Raw genomic sequence first — 16,855 nt, 5'->3', positions numbered from 1 at the left:
GTATTTTTAAAATAACAAAAATAAGAAAATTTTGTATCACCTAAATATTTTTTAATGGAAACTGATTGAAAACTAATTTCAATAAAGCAGAAGTGGTAAATTTTTTGTAGTTTATTTGCCTTTAAAAATGGAATAAACTTTCCAAGAAATACACTTTAAAGTAGAATAAAACACGGCCTATTAAAGTTGTTTCATCGGTTCAATGAAAGAAAATGGTTCCTCAAATGACATCACCCATTTCTTTAAGCTCATTAATGCAAAATACTTTTTGATTTTCAAGTTAATATCAGCATATAAAATCTGAAAACAAATTTGATGTTTCATGAACTGTAGCATTTCTTTTTTTTTATTTGTTTTTCTTTAAGATATAAAAGCACACGACCTTAGTTTTTCTATTGTTTGATGTCTTTTTATATTCATTATTATTTTTTGCTTTAGTTATTTTCCTATTCCAATAAATGATAATAATTACAACTGCTTTCTGAGAGCTACGATAGACCTCTTGATCTCACCATCAAATTCAGGAAATAATTTTAATTCCAATGTAGGCCCCTTTTGGAAGACCCCCCCCCCCCAAAAAAAAAAGAATAACCATCCTTATCTTTAAAGTATTTGAAAGAATTATACTGTAAACTGTGATCAATAAAATTTGCTTTAAAATGATATAACATAATATACTTAATATACTTCAAATGATATACTTAGTTTCAAGCGGTTTAAATTCTATCTTTCCTTTTCCAAAGCATATAACATATTTATTAACTTTCCTTAATATTTTTTTTAAAAAATAGAATGGTATTGTATTAATTAAAGTACTTAAAATTGGTTCCAAATTAACACCTTCAACACCCATACAGAATTGCATTACCTTAACAATACTTGGGCATATGTGATTGAGTTCATGTGACATAAAGACTGACTTTTTCAGTTAGTCAACAAAGATTTATCAAATATCCACTGATATAAAGTTAATTCATTTCTTAGTTCAGATATAATCCCAATAAAAATTAACTGAATCTATCGGTATCATACAGTATACTTTTGTAAAAAATGGGACAAACTAAAGAACTTCTAAAAACGGTAGCAAGTAACATGTGAACAGAAAACTGAGAGTGATGATGAATTTCTTGCACGAAGAATTGTTTTCACCTTGCCAAACGTGAAAACTTTTTTTTAATTAATGTTTCTATCTAGATCAAAGCAACATTCGTCTCTCCAAATTTCATTTTTCAGAAAAGAAAATTTTGATTTTGCATAAGGAAGGGCTTATTTGTTGGATTTTAGACGCCGATCTTGTATTCTGTATGACTGCCACTTATTAAAGTTGAAATATTCTCTACGCAATTAATTTTGGAATGTTGAATTCTGGACTGCCTGTTCCTAATCTAGCAAAAGGGCAACCTAAAAAATAGAGCAAAATGTCCATTTTTTTTTTTTTTTCATTACATAAATGACACTTCATTCCCGCCATTTCTGTCCAGTTGAACCACGGATCTTACAATCTTTAATCATTAAATCATACAGCCTATTAAAATGTTGTTAACTGGAAACAAAATTGTATTGTTCCAGAACTAGGGAATTATTACGATTACGTACAAAATAAATCATCATCATAACTAAAAGTATCTTGTTGTTGTCTTATATATATATATATATATATATATATATATATATATATATATATATATATATATATTTGGTAGCTGAAGATCAAATGGTCTGACCTGTAGAGCACTAACACACGCACACTGAGCTTTACGATCTGGTCACACATTGAGCTTTATTATAAGTACCAGTCGCCTTTGGCGACCAGCCGGTTCGCCAATATTAATGCTCGTTAAAATTTTCAATTAAATATTTTATGTAACTTGTCTTTTAATAGCTTCTTCAAACTATTTTGAAGCTTCAAAGTCATATTATTCACCCATACTATTATAAAGGCCTTAAACCGTAATGTACTGTCTCTCTCATTTTCTGTCAGCTCGCGTAAAATTCCATTATTAAATTAAAGTGAAAAGGATTAAACTGTAATTAATATAAAAACATTTTTTTTTCTGAAACTATTCATCTTTTTCAAATATCAGTATTAAAAACAGAGTCGTTCAGCATTTGAGTCTTATGTGTACTGTAGAATAATTTTCATAATGTATATAATATCTCAAGAATTATTCAACAAAAATTTCTCAGATTCGTCATAAAATTTAGTTTTTAGTTTTACTTTCAAAAAGATTTAAATGACGTGAATAACACTATTTTTTTTTCGGTATATAAATATACTTAATTATGAAATTTTATACAGTCGTTGTTCCTGAGGAATCATATTTTGCGAAATATTCTTGATATTTCAACTTTTAAATAAGTAAATGGACTTTTCTGTCTTCTACCATCAAATTTGATCGAGTTATGAAATTTTGAATTGAGTAGTTTATAACATTTTTATAATCTTAGGCATCATCTTTGGAATTTTCGATGAAGTGGTCGAAAATGACCCGTTTTTATTGAATAGCGATGTTCAAATATTCATAAACCAGTCAGTTTTAGATACTGAGTGGGTGGATTGAAGTGTAACTCTTTATTTAAAATATTAGTGTCTGAAAAATATTTTGTTAAATATGATTCAGAGAGCAGAGGATACAGATAAAATCTAAACATTCTTCATTTATTAAAGTATTTATAGACTCATGTTACATACTATGTAATTGTTTACTTTATTTAAACAATGTATTTATATTATTAAAGTTTTAAAAATTAGCCGTTGAGCCTTGAATTGAAGATATATATATTAAACCATATTTGTCTTAAATAAAGCTGTTTTATTGAATTAATAATTTAGATTTAAAAGTCATAAAAACTTTTCTTTTCATTTAAAAAAAAAATCATATTTCATATTTATTTCATTTCATACAGACACGTGCTGAAAATTATATTTTTATATGTTTAATTTGCAATAATATTTGACTTATTTTTTTTAATTTGAGCTTTTTTTTTAATTTGACAACATATTGATAAAAGCTATTTTTTTCCCTTTTTACTCGTAACTTGCACGTGCAAGTTAAATTTTATTTTTATTTTATGCGAAATAAATTATTGGAAAAAATGATCAAAATATTTTTTAAAGATTCATCAAAAATAGAAATTTAATTTGTTAGTTAAAACATTAGTATCATTGAAAAGATAATTTTTTGATCTCCAATATGATGTAAAAATCAATTTTGTGCTATAATATTTTCGGAAGTTATAGCGGGAAAACGCCAAAAATTCCCTTAATTTTTAATTAATTAAAATTTTAATTAAAAATTTTAACAAATCGCTCCGAGGTGCACATTTCCGACCCCCAAGGTATACACGTGCCAAATTTGGTAGCTTCTTCTCGCAAATTTGGTAGGACCCCGCCACCACTGAACGAAGCAATATCGACAGGGTTTGTTTTGCCAAATTTGGTAGCTGTAGGTCGAACGGTCTAGCCTGTAGGCGCCAACACACACACACATTGAGCTTTATTATAAGTATAGACATAGTATGTCTCTCAGATATCTTAAATGTTCAGTCCCTCAAGTTTCTCTTCGCTCCTTTGTAAAGATAATGACTGGATGATGTGCTAGTTGCATTCTGAAATAAATGCTTTCTTCCACATTTGTGGCCGGTCCTTAGAAATTTAAAACTAAGCTTATCTATGCAAATTTTCTAGATAGAAATGTGAAATTTTGTAAGTAAAGATGAAAATAAGACAAAAAATAAAATAATAATTCACACTTGAAATTATGATTGATGTATAAAAATTTAATTTTTGCCATTTTCGTACAATTGCCTAGCTTATTTAAGGAAATTTTGTAATTCGAAGTTTGTCTAGAGAAATTATTTTATGTATGTAAAAAAAAGGAAAAGAACTTATTCCTAAGTGCAACCACCTAATGTTTTTTAGAGAAAAAAATTGATTTCAGAAACCATTCTTACATAGCTGTGAAATGAGTCTCATCTTACAGCCTAATATTTAAACATTTACTATTTTAATTTCAATTTTGATTGCAATAACGGTCCAACATATATGAATCTGTATTTTGTCAATAAATTCAGGGAGGAAAAAAAGAAAAAAAAAGGGGGGGGGGAAACGAATAAAATATAAAGTAATATATTTCATTTCTAGCTTTCTTTCGAGCATAGATTTAGGACAAATTGAAAATGAGTATTAAATCATTGGCAGTGCTTTTAAGAAAATAGGCAGAAACTACATTGCTACTAAGTTACTTGCGGATAAAACTTTAGCTCATGATCCTGTATTTGAGAATCAAGAATTTTAATGTAGTACGTGTAGATGTTGATTTACATGCCAATTACTGGCACATTGGATTATGTATAGTTAAATCCAACAGTAAATAAACTAGAAAATAATTTAGTAATATATTTCAGATTTGAAGGCATTTCAGTAATTATCAACATTTTCTTATTGAAAAAAAAATTGTTTTTTTCCCGAGAATTAACTAGCAGTTATTTTTAAAATTACTAATATGATTCCTGTCTTATTTATTTTAACCAAAGCGCTTAAAATTTTGAAAAGAAAAAAAAAAGTGCAGCTTATTTGAACCATTTCAACGTCAAAAATACATTAGCTCATTTCAAGCATCAGCTTGTGGAATATATATATATATACACGCACACATACATGCATGCATGCATACATATTGAAAGAACTACATATTCATTTAAATTTGAATTTAAAGCACTTAATGTTTTTTTTTTCCTTTTGTTAAATAAACCGCAAGAAATATAAAGATTAAATCCTCATAAAACTGAAAATTATACTTCACTTTATTAGTTTAAATTTATATTATGTACATCAAATTATAATTTTTATAAACGTCTTCTGTGTGGGAAAATTATAAAGTGTCCATTTATAATAAATTTTTAAAGCAAATTTCCCACATTCTATTTATTACTTTCAACACTCATCTGAAACGCGGTGAGGATCATCAGCATTTCTCTCACGGAAGCTTCGTTTCGTTATCAGGGACATGGAGCATCTCTCTCACTCCGACAGAGACTGATTACCAGATGGCTTACATTGCAAAATCGCCAAATCTTACATGCAAAGATAAAAATTATAATGTAGTAACCTTTTAAAGGCTTGAGTGCAAATGACACTGAGCGCATCGGACACACAGACTTTTTCCCATTGTCCCCGCTCCTCCCCTTAAAGGTGCTGAAGTTTCGTTAATAATGTGATTATCATTCACTGAATCCGTTTCTTTAAATTATTTCATCCACTTATCGGAAACTCTTGTGTCTCGCTTTTTTTTCCTTTTCTTTTTTTCTTTTTCGGTAAGGCGTTTTTTTAAGTTATCTAACCAAAAAACACAGTTTAATTTTCATCTTTTGGCTAAACCATGGGTGAATGGTAATTCTGAACTTAAGAAAAATCGTTTTCCGAATTACGTGTAGGCATACCAATATTCTGTCTCGGCCGAAGCCATTCGGATATAACGATGGGCCGCCGCAAAGCAACTCCATCCAGAGCGGAGGCGCAGGTCTAACAACTTAAGAAACCAATTGATAACGGTCCTCGGACCAGTTCACCATAAGCTACATTATTTTATATATCCAGTTGTCGAATGACGTATATTAGTCTATCTGTCTACCTATAAAGAAGTATCTGAAAACGCAATGACCTAGATAGATGAAATATGGTTTATAATTTTATAGTCTTACAATTAATTCCAATTTGTAATGTAGGTGTATTCATTTCTATCTAAGGAAAGTGGCATCGCTTTATTTTGCATGACTCATACTTAAAAAAAAAGCAATGTTATGACTTGAAACATTGAATGAATGAATGAATGAAATGACTTTAAAACCCTGTTTCATTTAAGCTGGCCTAAAATCGTAATTTTTTATTCACTTTTGATGAAGTTGAAATTTTTTTTTCAGTTGTTTTGCTGCAGCTCATTTTCCTTGCCTTAGCCTTTTGTGCATCGACGTCTTCCTTTTTACACTTTTCTGCAGAAGATGTCATAGCCATTTTATACTGTTCCACCCATAAATCCCTTACTTTAGGTGAGTACGCGGTCTCTTAAAACTGTTATGTATGAACCAGTATCATAGAGATTGAAAGGGGAGGGGGCGTGTCCCTGACACGCCAGGAACTTTTCAATATGCCTTGAGGACCAGATGGGCACTCTTAGGTTAGGAACGAGTGCCGAAACTCTTCGATAAAATTATTTTCATTATTCATAATTTGGAAAATTGAAATGCCGTATTATTATAGACCCCATTTTTATGAATCGATTATAAGTTATATAATCAATCGATTATATAGTTTGAATGGTATTAGATACGTTTTATGTAACAAGCTATTCATTTAGTAGTGGATGAATTTAAAATAGTGAATCTGAAATCTAAAAATGTTAATTGGTTTGTAATAACACATTTTCGTTGAAATAGCCGTGCTCCTATGTAATATGAAATATGTTGAGATAAGTCATTGTGAATAAAAATATTCTATCAAATACAATAAGTCGCACCGATAAAAACTCACACACACCGATTTTTTTCTCAGTTATTTTGTTTCAATTTGTTTTTTATTGTTGTGATTATAATCGTGAATTATTTATTCAATTTCATTAATATCTAGTTGCAAATAGATTGAATTTTATTCTTTTAAAGCATTGACTTTTTTTTACCTTTAGGTTAATATTTTAATTCATATCTCTATTTTTTTCAGTTCTACATTCTCATTTCTCTTTCATTATAATGAAATAATTTGTTTATTTTTTTAAAATTTTGTATCGATTTTTCTTTATTTTTATGGGTATATGTGTATTTTCTTTTACATTTATTTTGTGTTGCCATTTCTGATTATGTAATGTAATTAACTTTGTATTTATTTTCTTTACTTTTTTATATAGTTAAATTATGCAATAAAATGACAATCTTTACTTTTTTTTATGATTTAAAATAAATGCTTGGGGACCATATTACTCTCTATTCATCATATCTTACCTTGTATTTTCACAATTTTGACAAACGGCATGAGTTGCCAATATTGATGCTTATTATATTGTTACTGTATAAAAAATGAATTTTATACCTTCTACTATTCTTTTTTTTTTTCTCAGGTTTTCCAATTCTTAAAGTATTATATGCCAATGAAGCTAGATTTATTTTGATATCATTCCCGCTGCTTGTCTATCATCCAATGCAGATTTTAATTGGAAGTTTTCTTGTGCCTTTATTACAGAAATGGATGCAGATGAAAACTAAGTAATTATAATATTCGCTATTTATATTTCGATGTTGCCCGCGTCAATCAAAAAATGAGTTGCACTCCTTTTTAAAAATTCTCGGAGAAATGCTATTCTGATTAAACTTTATTTCAACACTTCCGACATTTGTCTGTATCGAGTGACCCTGAACCTCATTAGCAATTGCATGAAGGTGCAATGTCTCGTCAAGCTATCGCGAAGTGGTTCAACATAGTATTTGAGAATGAACGTGCATGTATTGACGATGCCGAACGCGAAGGAAGATCGTGCAATAATTCCGAACCAATTCTGAGATCGCTACTTGCATGAATGCAATTGGGCGGAATTTCTTTGCAGAAGATATTGAAAAACCTATACCACGTCCCGACAAATGTTTATTACACCGAAAAGAATATTTTGCATGGGACTTTAGGATACAAATAAAGTTACTGCCAAATTTTGATTCGGTTTAGTTTTCTTAAGCATTGCAACCAACTTTTTAACTGGCTCTCGTAATTTTTATTCGAAATAAGCACACTACAGAGATGGACTCCATTTACAGAGTGCATGAGTCAAAAGCGCATAAGGAGCGCAAACCACTAAACGAATTAAAATGCACATAAAAAAGGAACAATAAAGAATTGCAAAGCAATATAATATTTTGAGGATCTTATTCAATGAAAGATACAGACAACAGTTAGAAATCTTGTGCATCTGAGGACCAGTGCTCCTGTTTTAAATGACTGTGGAAGAGAAATGAATTTCATACATTTAGTACGGTTAAAATGCAGAAAAGTACTCTTCTTACTTGTGTGCGCTTATTCTATTAATTGTTTTCTAAATGCTTGAATTCACTTTAACTTCTGAGATATGCGCAGTTTTGCTATTCTCTTTAGAGTGTATTCGAGCCTAAATTAAAATGTCTGCTCAGCTCAATTTCGGCTTATTCCTATTTGAATTATATAAGTTCCGAGTACGTTTTCATGTTCTTTTTATTCCGCTTTCAGCTCTTTATGTGCGTTACTCTAATGGTGGTCATGGTTTTAAAATGTAATTTTAAAGAAGCATCTAAAAGTTGAACTTGTTGCCTGCACACCACGAAAGAATGTAAAGCATTCATTTAAAGAACTTATATTTAAAGAACTTATCAAACTTTTCTAGAAGTTTTCTGTATGTGCGCGCGCGCGTGCATGCGTTTGTTTGTATCAAACATAATTTGAAGAAGCTGACGTAGAGTTCTTTAACGATTTGTGTTCTTCATAACTTCTAGGAAATAATCAAATTGGATTCAATTTTCTGTCCAAACACTGGTAAGAGCACGGCGCAGCGTACCGAATAGGGAAAGAATTCGCTAACACAGCATTCTAAAAGCCGAAGTCATTCCATATTTGCCACAGCTTGAAAATCACTAATGCATCTCATAAGTTATGTTGTTTATGGCACTTGTCATAGACAAGCCCGCTGACGAAGTCAGCGATTTTAAGCCGAGTTTTAGCGTCTCTTGTTTCAGTAGTACAATCTAGGGCCAAGAGTACGTCTCAGCTGCTCATGCGTTACAGCCCTTTTCACTGGGCGGACTTCATTCGTGCATTTCATTCATTCATCCACACATCTTAATTTAGATCTGAATCAGAGAACGATCACCTCTGATCCAGTACCTCCAGTGATATTGTCTCGACTTGGAGGACTTTGTGGCTATGGCAGATTTATACAAAATATGCTTACAATGCGCTTAATACAAAAAAAAAAAAAAAAAAATGAACTTCCTGATCAATTGATAAGCAAACTGGTGCATAGTTCAAATTTTGATGCAACGGCTGAGTATTGCATTCCAATAAAATATAACTTTTATGAACATAATGTTCATGGGAAATATTTCATTTTATAAACTCAACAGTAATATATTGCAGAGTATTTTTTAAAGTTTGATTTAAATTTTTTTTAAAAATATTTCTTGAATGAGAGGCATTCATTTTTTTGAAAAAGAGTGGATTAAAAAAATAAGTAACAAAATAAAAACCGAATTGTAAGTAGTGTTCTTTTTTGTAGTTTGTTTCTTGAAAATAAATGTATTTTGATTTTCAATTCAAATACATTTCTATTTGGATAAATTATTATTATTATTGCGCATATTTTTAAGCAAAAGTATTCATTATAATTTTTAAAGAATAATTTGTTGAATTTTACAGCCATCTTCATCAATCTAATTATCACTATTTTCATTTTTAATGTAAATAAAGGGTGGATTGAGGAAGAGGGAGCAAACCTTTAGAGATGAAGGCACTCACAAAAATTTCATTTCGAAATGTGTCTTGAACCTCAATGATTATCATAGAGATGAAAATTCCTGCACTTTCATTAAAAATTAAAATATGTTATGAATGTGATTGAAGTTCCATTTTTCACAGACATTTCTACAAACGCCTCTCATTTTTACGATTTTTGAGTTCTAGGTTTTCAAGAAAAAATACAATATTTTTTAATACATTAACAAACCAGTAATCATTTTGAAGGTCTTTAAGCTTCTTTATTTTTATTATTTCCGACTGTTTTATTTTAATGTTTTTTATTGATGAATCATTATATTATAGGTACTTCAGCAAGTTACATTTCGTGTAGAGTGCAAAAGACACACTGGAGAGAAATTTCAAAATCTCTATTATTTTTTTATATATATATTGTACATTGTGAAAGGTTTGATAAATTTTATTCATGAAATCTAATGGATAACATATTGCATTTTTGAAAGTTTCCAAGATTATATCACAAAAAATATGCCATTTAGTATAATTTTGTATGTTTTATAATTATTCATCATATTATTTATAAATGAGATCTGATAGTAAATTTACCTTTTTGGTGCTTGGAAATTTTGTATCTTCATTTTATTGATAAGTTTATCCTATGAATAGATTTCTTTTTCTTTACTGCAAATTAGGTTTGCATTGTTTTAAATATATTGAGTATTGTTTATAATGACTGCCAAATGTCGAAGATTTTGAAGCATCAGATATTTCAAAATGATTACTAGTCGAGATATGTGCACATTACTCTATAAATTTAAAATGCCAAATTTTTAATATCAACAGCAATGTTATTTGTTTTTATTTTTTATTAACCTCTGATGGCCACCGAATACAGTTATTTTTTTATATTACTTTCTTATTTAGTTGTAGATAAAAAGGAGAAAAGCTAAAAGTTTATTGATCTCAAATATTAATGAAGTGTCCCGACTTATTCTCTTTTAGTACATGTAACCATATAAGCTCTTACTATATGCATCTTATAAAAAAGCATCTTATATAAAAGTCTTATAAAAAATTATATTATAAAATAGCCTTAAGGATTGATATATACAGGTTATCCCCAAAAATCGGAGCAACTTTATTTCCTTAACTATTGCAACAAAACATATATTTCCATTTCCAGAGTTTCCTCAAACAAGGTACCCAAATGTATGAAAATACTTTTGCTTCAATAGAGGATACTAATAAAAACTTACAAAACATTTTTATGCTCTTCTCATAGAAAAAAAAGTATTGATGAGTAAAATGTTTTCTTATATTTATCTATAATGACACAAAGCTTCATACTTGTATCTGTAAAAAATTTTGAGATATTAAATGGCAAAATATGGCCTTTTATCCATACCTCTAACCCGTATATGAACACGTTTTTCATTGTAATTTTCACATATAATATATAAATCACAAAAAATTATTAAAAGATTAGGATCAGAAAATAACGCATTCTTCTAAATCTATACAAAATTTTATTTTTTAGCAATATGTGTGAATATGCGAATGAGTTCATTATTTACGATTTAAAGACAAGCTTTTTGAATGTTTCGGCAAAGATCTACAGAGAGTGGGGCCAAAGGTTAACTCAGTGTGCGAAACATTAATTGAAGGTTAATATCTCTCTTAATTCAGACATAGTGCAAATGGAAACTAATTGAATAAATCGGTAACCACTCAGTATACTGTTGTACAAAATGGGACTAATAACGACTTTCTAAAAATACTTCGCACATTTATTTAAAAAATGCCACCATGATAAACTTCTTGTACGAAAGCAGCTTTTTACTTTTCTAATAGTGATCTTTTTGCAGATTGATGCTTCTTCCTCATTTAAATTGATATTCTTCCACCCAAATTACATTTTGCTGGAAAGAAGGATTGATTTTATCTAATATTAAAATTTTGGGCATCAATTGTCCATGTAACTGTTGTAGCAATCCTTGAATTCCATGCTTGGATGCCAATTATTAAATTAAAATATTCTCCACACTGCCGTTTTTGGAATTTTGAGTTCTGAAATCACTGTTCGTATCCTAGCACGAGGGGAGTTTGAAAAATAAGCCAAACTGTCCATTTCTGTACCATTTGCTAAACGTTCATCATCTTGTTTCTCTTCTGGGAAGCAAGGATCCTGTAATTTGTTATCATTCTGCAAGCACACTTCTTTTGATGATGTTGGGGGTCCAGAAGACGACGTTTGTATTCTTCTACAACTGGGACAGTGTTATAATTAAATACCACATAATTCGTCAGCATTTCTAAATGTTCCTTGTTATTGAAATATGTCCTTCTTTTAGAAAGAGCACAAACGCGAACAGAAAAGTTTTATTTTCTTGTTCGGTATTCCATTACTTCTCTGGAACATTTTAAATGTTCGCTTTCTAAAGTTCCTCTTTTTCTTATAAAGCCGAATTTGCAACTAACAACCTCAAAATGAACAACATTATGCATTATTAGCGAATCTGTTTTAAGCCATGATGATTCGATGATATATTTATTTGACAAATATCTGCATATGACAGTTTTTGTGCATCGAATAAATTTGCATTTCTAAAATAAATGTATCTGTCCTAATTTCTGATAAATTCCTCAACATTTTAAAATGAGCATATCTCTGCAAATTTGTAGATGGAAATGTTAAACTTTGTGTGTGCACAGATAAGTATAATGAAAAGTGTTCCTTATAAAAATGTTAATTAATACTTGTACACTTGGAGGGACATAAAAAAAATTTAATTTCTTCAACTTTTTACTATCAACCCAAAAGAAGCCTGTTTTCGTGTAATTTCTCACCTTATTTAATGAAACTTTGTAACTGAAAGTATATACTTTAGTTCAATATTTATGGAAATAAAAGCTTTTTTCACTTTTTAAGACACCCTTTACAGACACCCTGTAAAAAATTAGAAAGAATTTATATCCTCCAGATAATTCTGTTAAAAAAATCAATATAGCTAGCGTTTTGTGTAGAAATTTGCTGTCAGTGCTTTTTAGGAGCATAATTAATCAAAAATTATTCTAAATTTGAAGATTACATTTAGCAAATTAATGCGCTTAATCTTAAAAGAACTAGCTTATTCATATACTTTTATTTAAAATACACAAGATTTTCTTTCATTATACATGATGCGTGTGTGCGCGTACACATGTTAAAATTTGCAACTTATTCTGTTAGAGGAAAAACTAATTTATCTAGATTCACAAAATTTGGAACTGAAATCCTACTGTGTCCATCAGATTGGGTTATTTATTCAAAATTTGGATTTATCTCACGCACGCAGACAAACGCACAATGATTCTTTAAAATAATTTTTTTTCTCTTTCCTTTACTTTCACTATTTTAAATTCAGATTGAGAAAAATTGAATTGTAATTTCAATGAATTTAGCATTCTCGAGAACATGCAAAAGCATCTAAGACATACTGAGGACTCTTTTAAATAATATAAACGAGAAGAAAGAAGGCAGAAACATTTCTTACAGATTAATTTCGATTAATAATGCCTGTTGGCATTTTTTATTTTATTGCCATCTCTTGAAATGTGCATTAGCGGATATAGCGATAGATGGTTAATAATTTCGTCAATTTTATTATCTTTTAAAAGCATCTTTCAAAAAAAGAACGAAGAGAATTAAATAGACATTCACTGCTGCAGAAATGGGAGCAAAAAATTGATATTTTCAAAGCATTCTTAAGTCACAGCATTAAAAAAAAATTCTCAGTTCTTTTTAATGCCTTCAAATAGTATTGAAAATGGGAAGATCACATTGACAAAGTATGCTTTAAACAGACCCTGTGTGAAAAAGTTCCATACAATCCCAAATAAATGAAACAGAAAATTCATCCATTAAAAAAGCAATTTTATTTCAACTTGAAACTTGATCTTAACGTGAGCCAACTTGATACTATATTAACCTCTTCGTCGTCCGTGACGCGTTCAAGTAAAATTGGTTGCAGGATGCCTTAGCATTCAAACGTTATTCTACATTTTAAAAATTGTAAACGTTTAAAACGCTTTGTAAATGTTTACTTGTTTGAGTTTTTATTTTTGTTTGTTCTAATGCGACGGAAAACAGAGGAAAATTAGAAATTTTCGCGGACAGGAGAGGATGGCGAAAGGGTTAAACTTAAGTTTGTCTAGAATAAATCAAAAGTTTCTGATTTAGGTTTCTGCATAGGCAGAATTACTTTCATCCAAACCTATCTTGGAACATCTGAATAGGCTCACACGATATAATTTACAAAAGAAACAAAGTAGATGTGGGATGAATCGACTCCGACTCCACTTCTTGAAGACGCAGAAAATACTATCCAACCGACGCCATTTTCCTTCGCTTCTCGGTCGGGCACTCTGAAAAGTATTTATAATTTGTGGATCCAGGAGACTCGCGCATTTGGGAAAATTTATACCTATTTTTCTAACTGGACTAAGAAGCGAGAATTCCTTTTGCATTGGGCTTTCCCCGATTTCATCTTGAAAGCGATTTTTTGGTGGAGCGATGTGAGGCGGAAATAATTCACAAAAATTATTGTTTTCAGTTTTTATGGAAAATCAACGGAATGTTCTATTTTTGATGTTAGTAGTATAATTTATATGATCCAGAAAGCTTTCCGTGTCATAATGGAAGATTAAATCTCACTTTTAAGCTGGGGTGGGATGAAGTTTTGTTCCATACAAAATTTCATCTACATGAAAATAATCCATTAAGACTATTATACATTAGACTTGATGGATTCCTTTATATCGTACAGAACATCTTATGGAATTACACAACCATTCATCAAAGGCTTTTAAATTGTTGTTTAATAAGCGCTGCGTATAATATTGATATATAATTTAATTCATCGAAGTAAATGTATCAGAATCTTATTTCTTTTAATAGTTCAACGAACCATGTATGCTTTTCAAGCCATGTATGTGAAATCATAACGAATTCTTTTAAATGTATCGTTTAGTTGTTTCATCCTATTTATGTAATTTTCCTTTATAAATGTAATACTTTTATTATGCTTACTGTTCTCATTATCATCGAAATATCATAAAATCTTATTTATGATACTCCATTTCATACTTAGTGATTATCTGGAGCAGTTTTACGTAAGACTGCTTGGCGAAACATATGCAGTTCAGAACATAACAGGCACCACAAGAAATTTAAAAAAAATAAGTGTCCTCTGGTTAGCCAAATATATAAGAATATAGTTTCTTCCGGCAGAGCGATGAGAGCAAAACTAGTATTCATTTTCAAGTACCAAAAATGTGTTGATTTGAAACTAAAAATAACAGAAACAGCTCATTTTATTATGATAGTGTTTATACACTGATATACTATTTGTAAATAGTGACATGTGTGATCAAATTATAATGTGAAATAATAATGCATGCTGAAAAAATCGCTCAAAGCGCTTTTTTGAGTAGAACATCCGGTTCCAAATTCGGCATTCCTTCGTTTAGAGATGCTCTCTGAGAGAGGTTTTTTAAATTCAATTAGATTTTTGCTTAGAGAATTAATACTTTAAAGTTCTACAGCAACTTTAAATCTTACTACTGAACGAAAGCCAGTTTTTACTACTTTGAAATAAGAAAAAAAAATCAATATCAGCTTTATTTCCGTGAAATTATTTTTTCTAGTTTTAATAAATTTTGCAAAATATTTTATGAATGTTACAATGGTCGTGATTAATTCTGTAATTATGTATAATCTCCACTGTGATTACAAATAATCCCCAGTTTATTACACTATTTCACAAAATTGACTTTTCATTAAGTATAGGCATTCACATGCACTCGTGTGGCATTAGACAACATTAAATGCATCATGTTTTGTGAGTACTTTATTGCTGGCGTATAGTTAAGAGCAAATTTATATATATATATATATATATATATATATATATATATATATATATATATATATATATATATATATATATATATATATATATATATATATATATATATATATATATATATATAATGCAAAATTAGAGACAGACAGTAAGTAATTTCAATGATTATCGTACTAGCAAAAAAATGGGTAGTGCATTGTTTTTACTTTTCTTTATTTCAGTAGCTAAGAAAATTATCTCTAGAGTTGTATAGTAGAGTGTAGAGTTGTAAGGAATGTCACACAATTTTTTCTGAAAAAAAAAAATCTACACAATGAAATGTGTTTTTTATTTCTGAGAGCAACAAACATGAGGCATTATTTTTAGTAAATAATCGTGTATCTAATTACCTGTTGGAGACCAGAGACTAAACATTATATTAGTTTAAAGAATAAGAGAAAAAATTAAACTTAAATTATTTATTAGTAAGAATAAATAATATATAATAATTAACGAATAAATAATATAATTTTATTAAATGACTTACAATTAAAAATTATTTTTAAAAAAAACCACATTCAATAAATAATTTGAATAATTAGTAAAAAAAAAGAACTTTAATTACAATAATTTCGCAACACAACTTCAAAATAAACAGTACAACTGACATGATATGCGTAACACTTAAATACGGAGATGAGAAGTTTCCTGCATGATGATTGGTTCTCGCCATTTTATTGAGTACAGAAATGATGTGAGATCAGCTAACCTCTAGAGATGCTAAGAATACTGTCATGGGAAGGGTTGTACCGGGGCCAGTAATGGCTCTTAGAACTCAACTATTGTTTCCAATATGCTATCGAGCCGTTCTGATCATTCAATATTTTGTGTGCCTACGGACGGTCGGAGAAGCCGAGCAATTATGGGAAGGCATACCTACAGTTCGCCCCAGCCGAAGCCATTCGGATAAAACGATGGGCCGCCGCGAAGCAACCCCACCCAGCACAATTTCGCCGGATTTACTCTTAATAACTTTCATTATTCATCAGACCAGAAGAATATAAATTTAATTTCCTATCACCGTCTTCCAATACCGATTAATATCTAATAGTACTTATACTCTAAACAACAAATAATTAATGTTACTAATAGACTATTACAGTGATATCTCATTAAATTCTAACTTAATAATCGAAACATGAATATACATTCTACAAAGTAATAAAACACAAAATTGATTAAAAAATGTCTATAAAAAGTGTCCATAGTGCTCCATTCTCTTGGCCTTTACTCCGAATATCACTCCAAAGAATGATGAAATTGATAAAGATTGGTGAAAAACACCCAAAAATCAACGTATAATTTACAAGAGTAATTTACAAATGAACAGAACAAATAAAAATCAATCAAGGCTAGACATTTCCATTTGTTGGAGTTTAGAAATAATTTGAGAAGCACTAGAGCGAAAAGATGGAGTTTCGACTAACATTTC

At 29.6% G+C, this 16,855-nt stretch overlaps 1 protein-coding gene across 9 annotated transcripts in view; it reads left to right on the top strand.

The window, feature by feature from the left end:
- Positions 1-16,855, top strand: part of LOC129968441 (sodium/bile acid cotransporter 7-like) — a 100,192-nt gene that overhangs the window by 49,300 nt on the left and 34,037 nt on the right. For 7 of the 9 annotated variants that reach the window (XR_008784404.1, XR_008784403.1, XR_008784407.1 and 4 more), the window contains 2 exons: positions 5,923-6,048; positions 7,110-7,254. Coding sequence is in view for 2 of the 9 variants with exons in the window: in XM_056082302.1 (XP_055938277.1) it covers positions 5,923-6,048; positions 7,110-7,254; positions 11,347-11,374 (299 nt within the window). In the remaining 7 variants the exon portion in view is untranslated. Of the gene's footprint in view, positions 1-5,922; positions 6,049-7,109; positions 7,255-9,826; positions 14,440-16,855 lie in introns of those variants that run through there. The other 2 variants (XM_056082302.1, XM_056082301.1) reach the window with 2 other exon arrangements.

Source organism: Argiope bruennichi, chromosome 5, assembly GCF_947563725.1.
Source record: "Argiope bruennichi chromosome 5, qqArgBrue1.1, whole genome shotgun sequence".
NCBI lineage: Eukaryota > Metazoa > Arthropoda > Arachnida > Araneae > Araneidae > Argiope > Argiope bruennichi.
The sequence above is the reverse complement of the archived record's forward strand: the minus strand, read 5'-3'. Positions and strand labels throughout refer to the sequence as shown.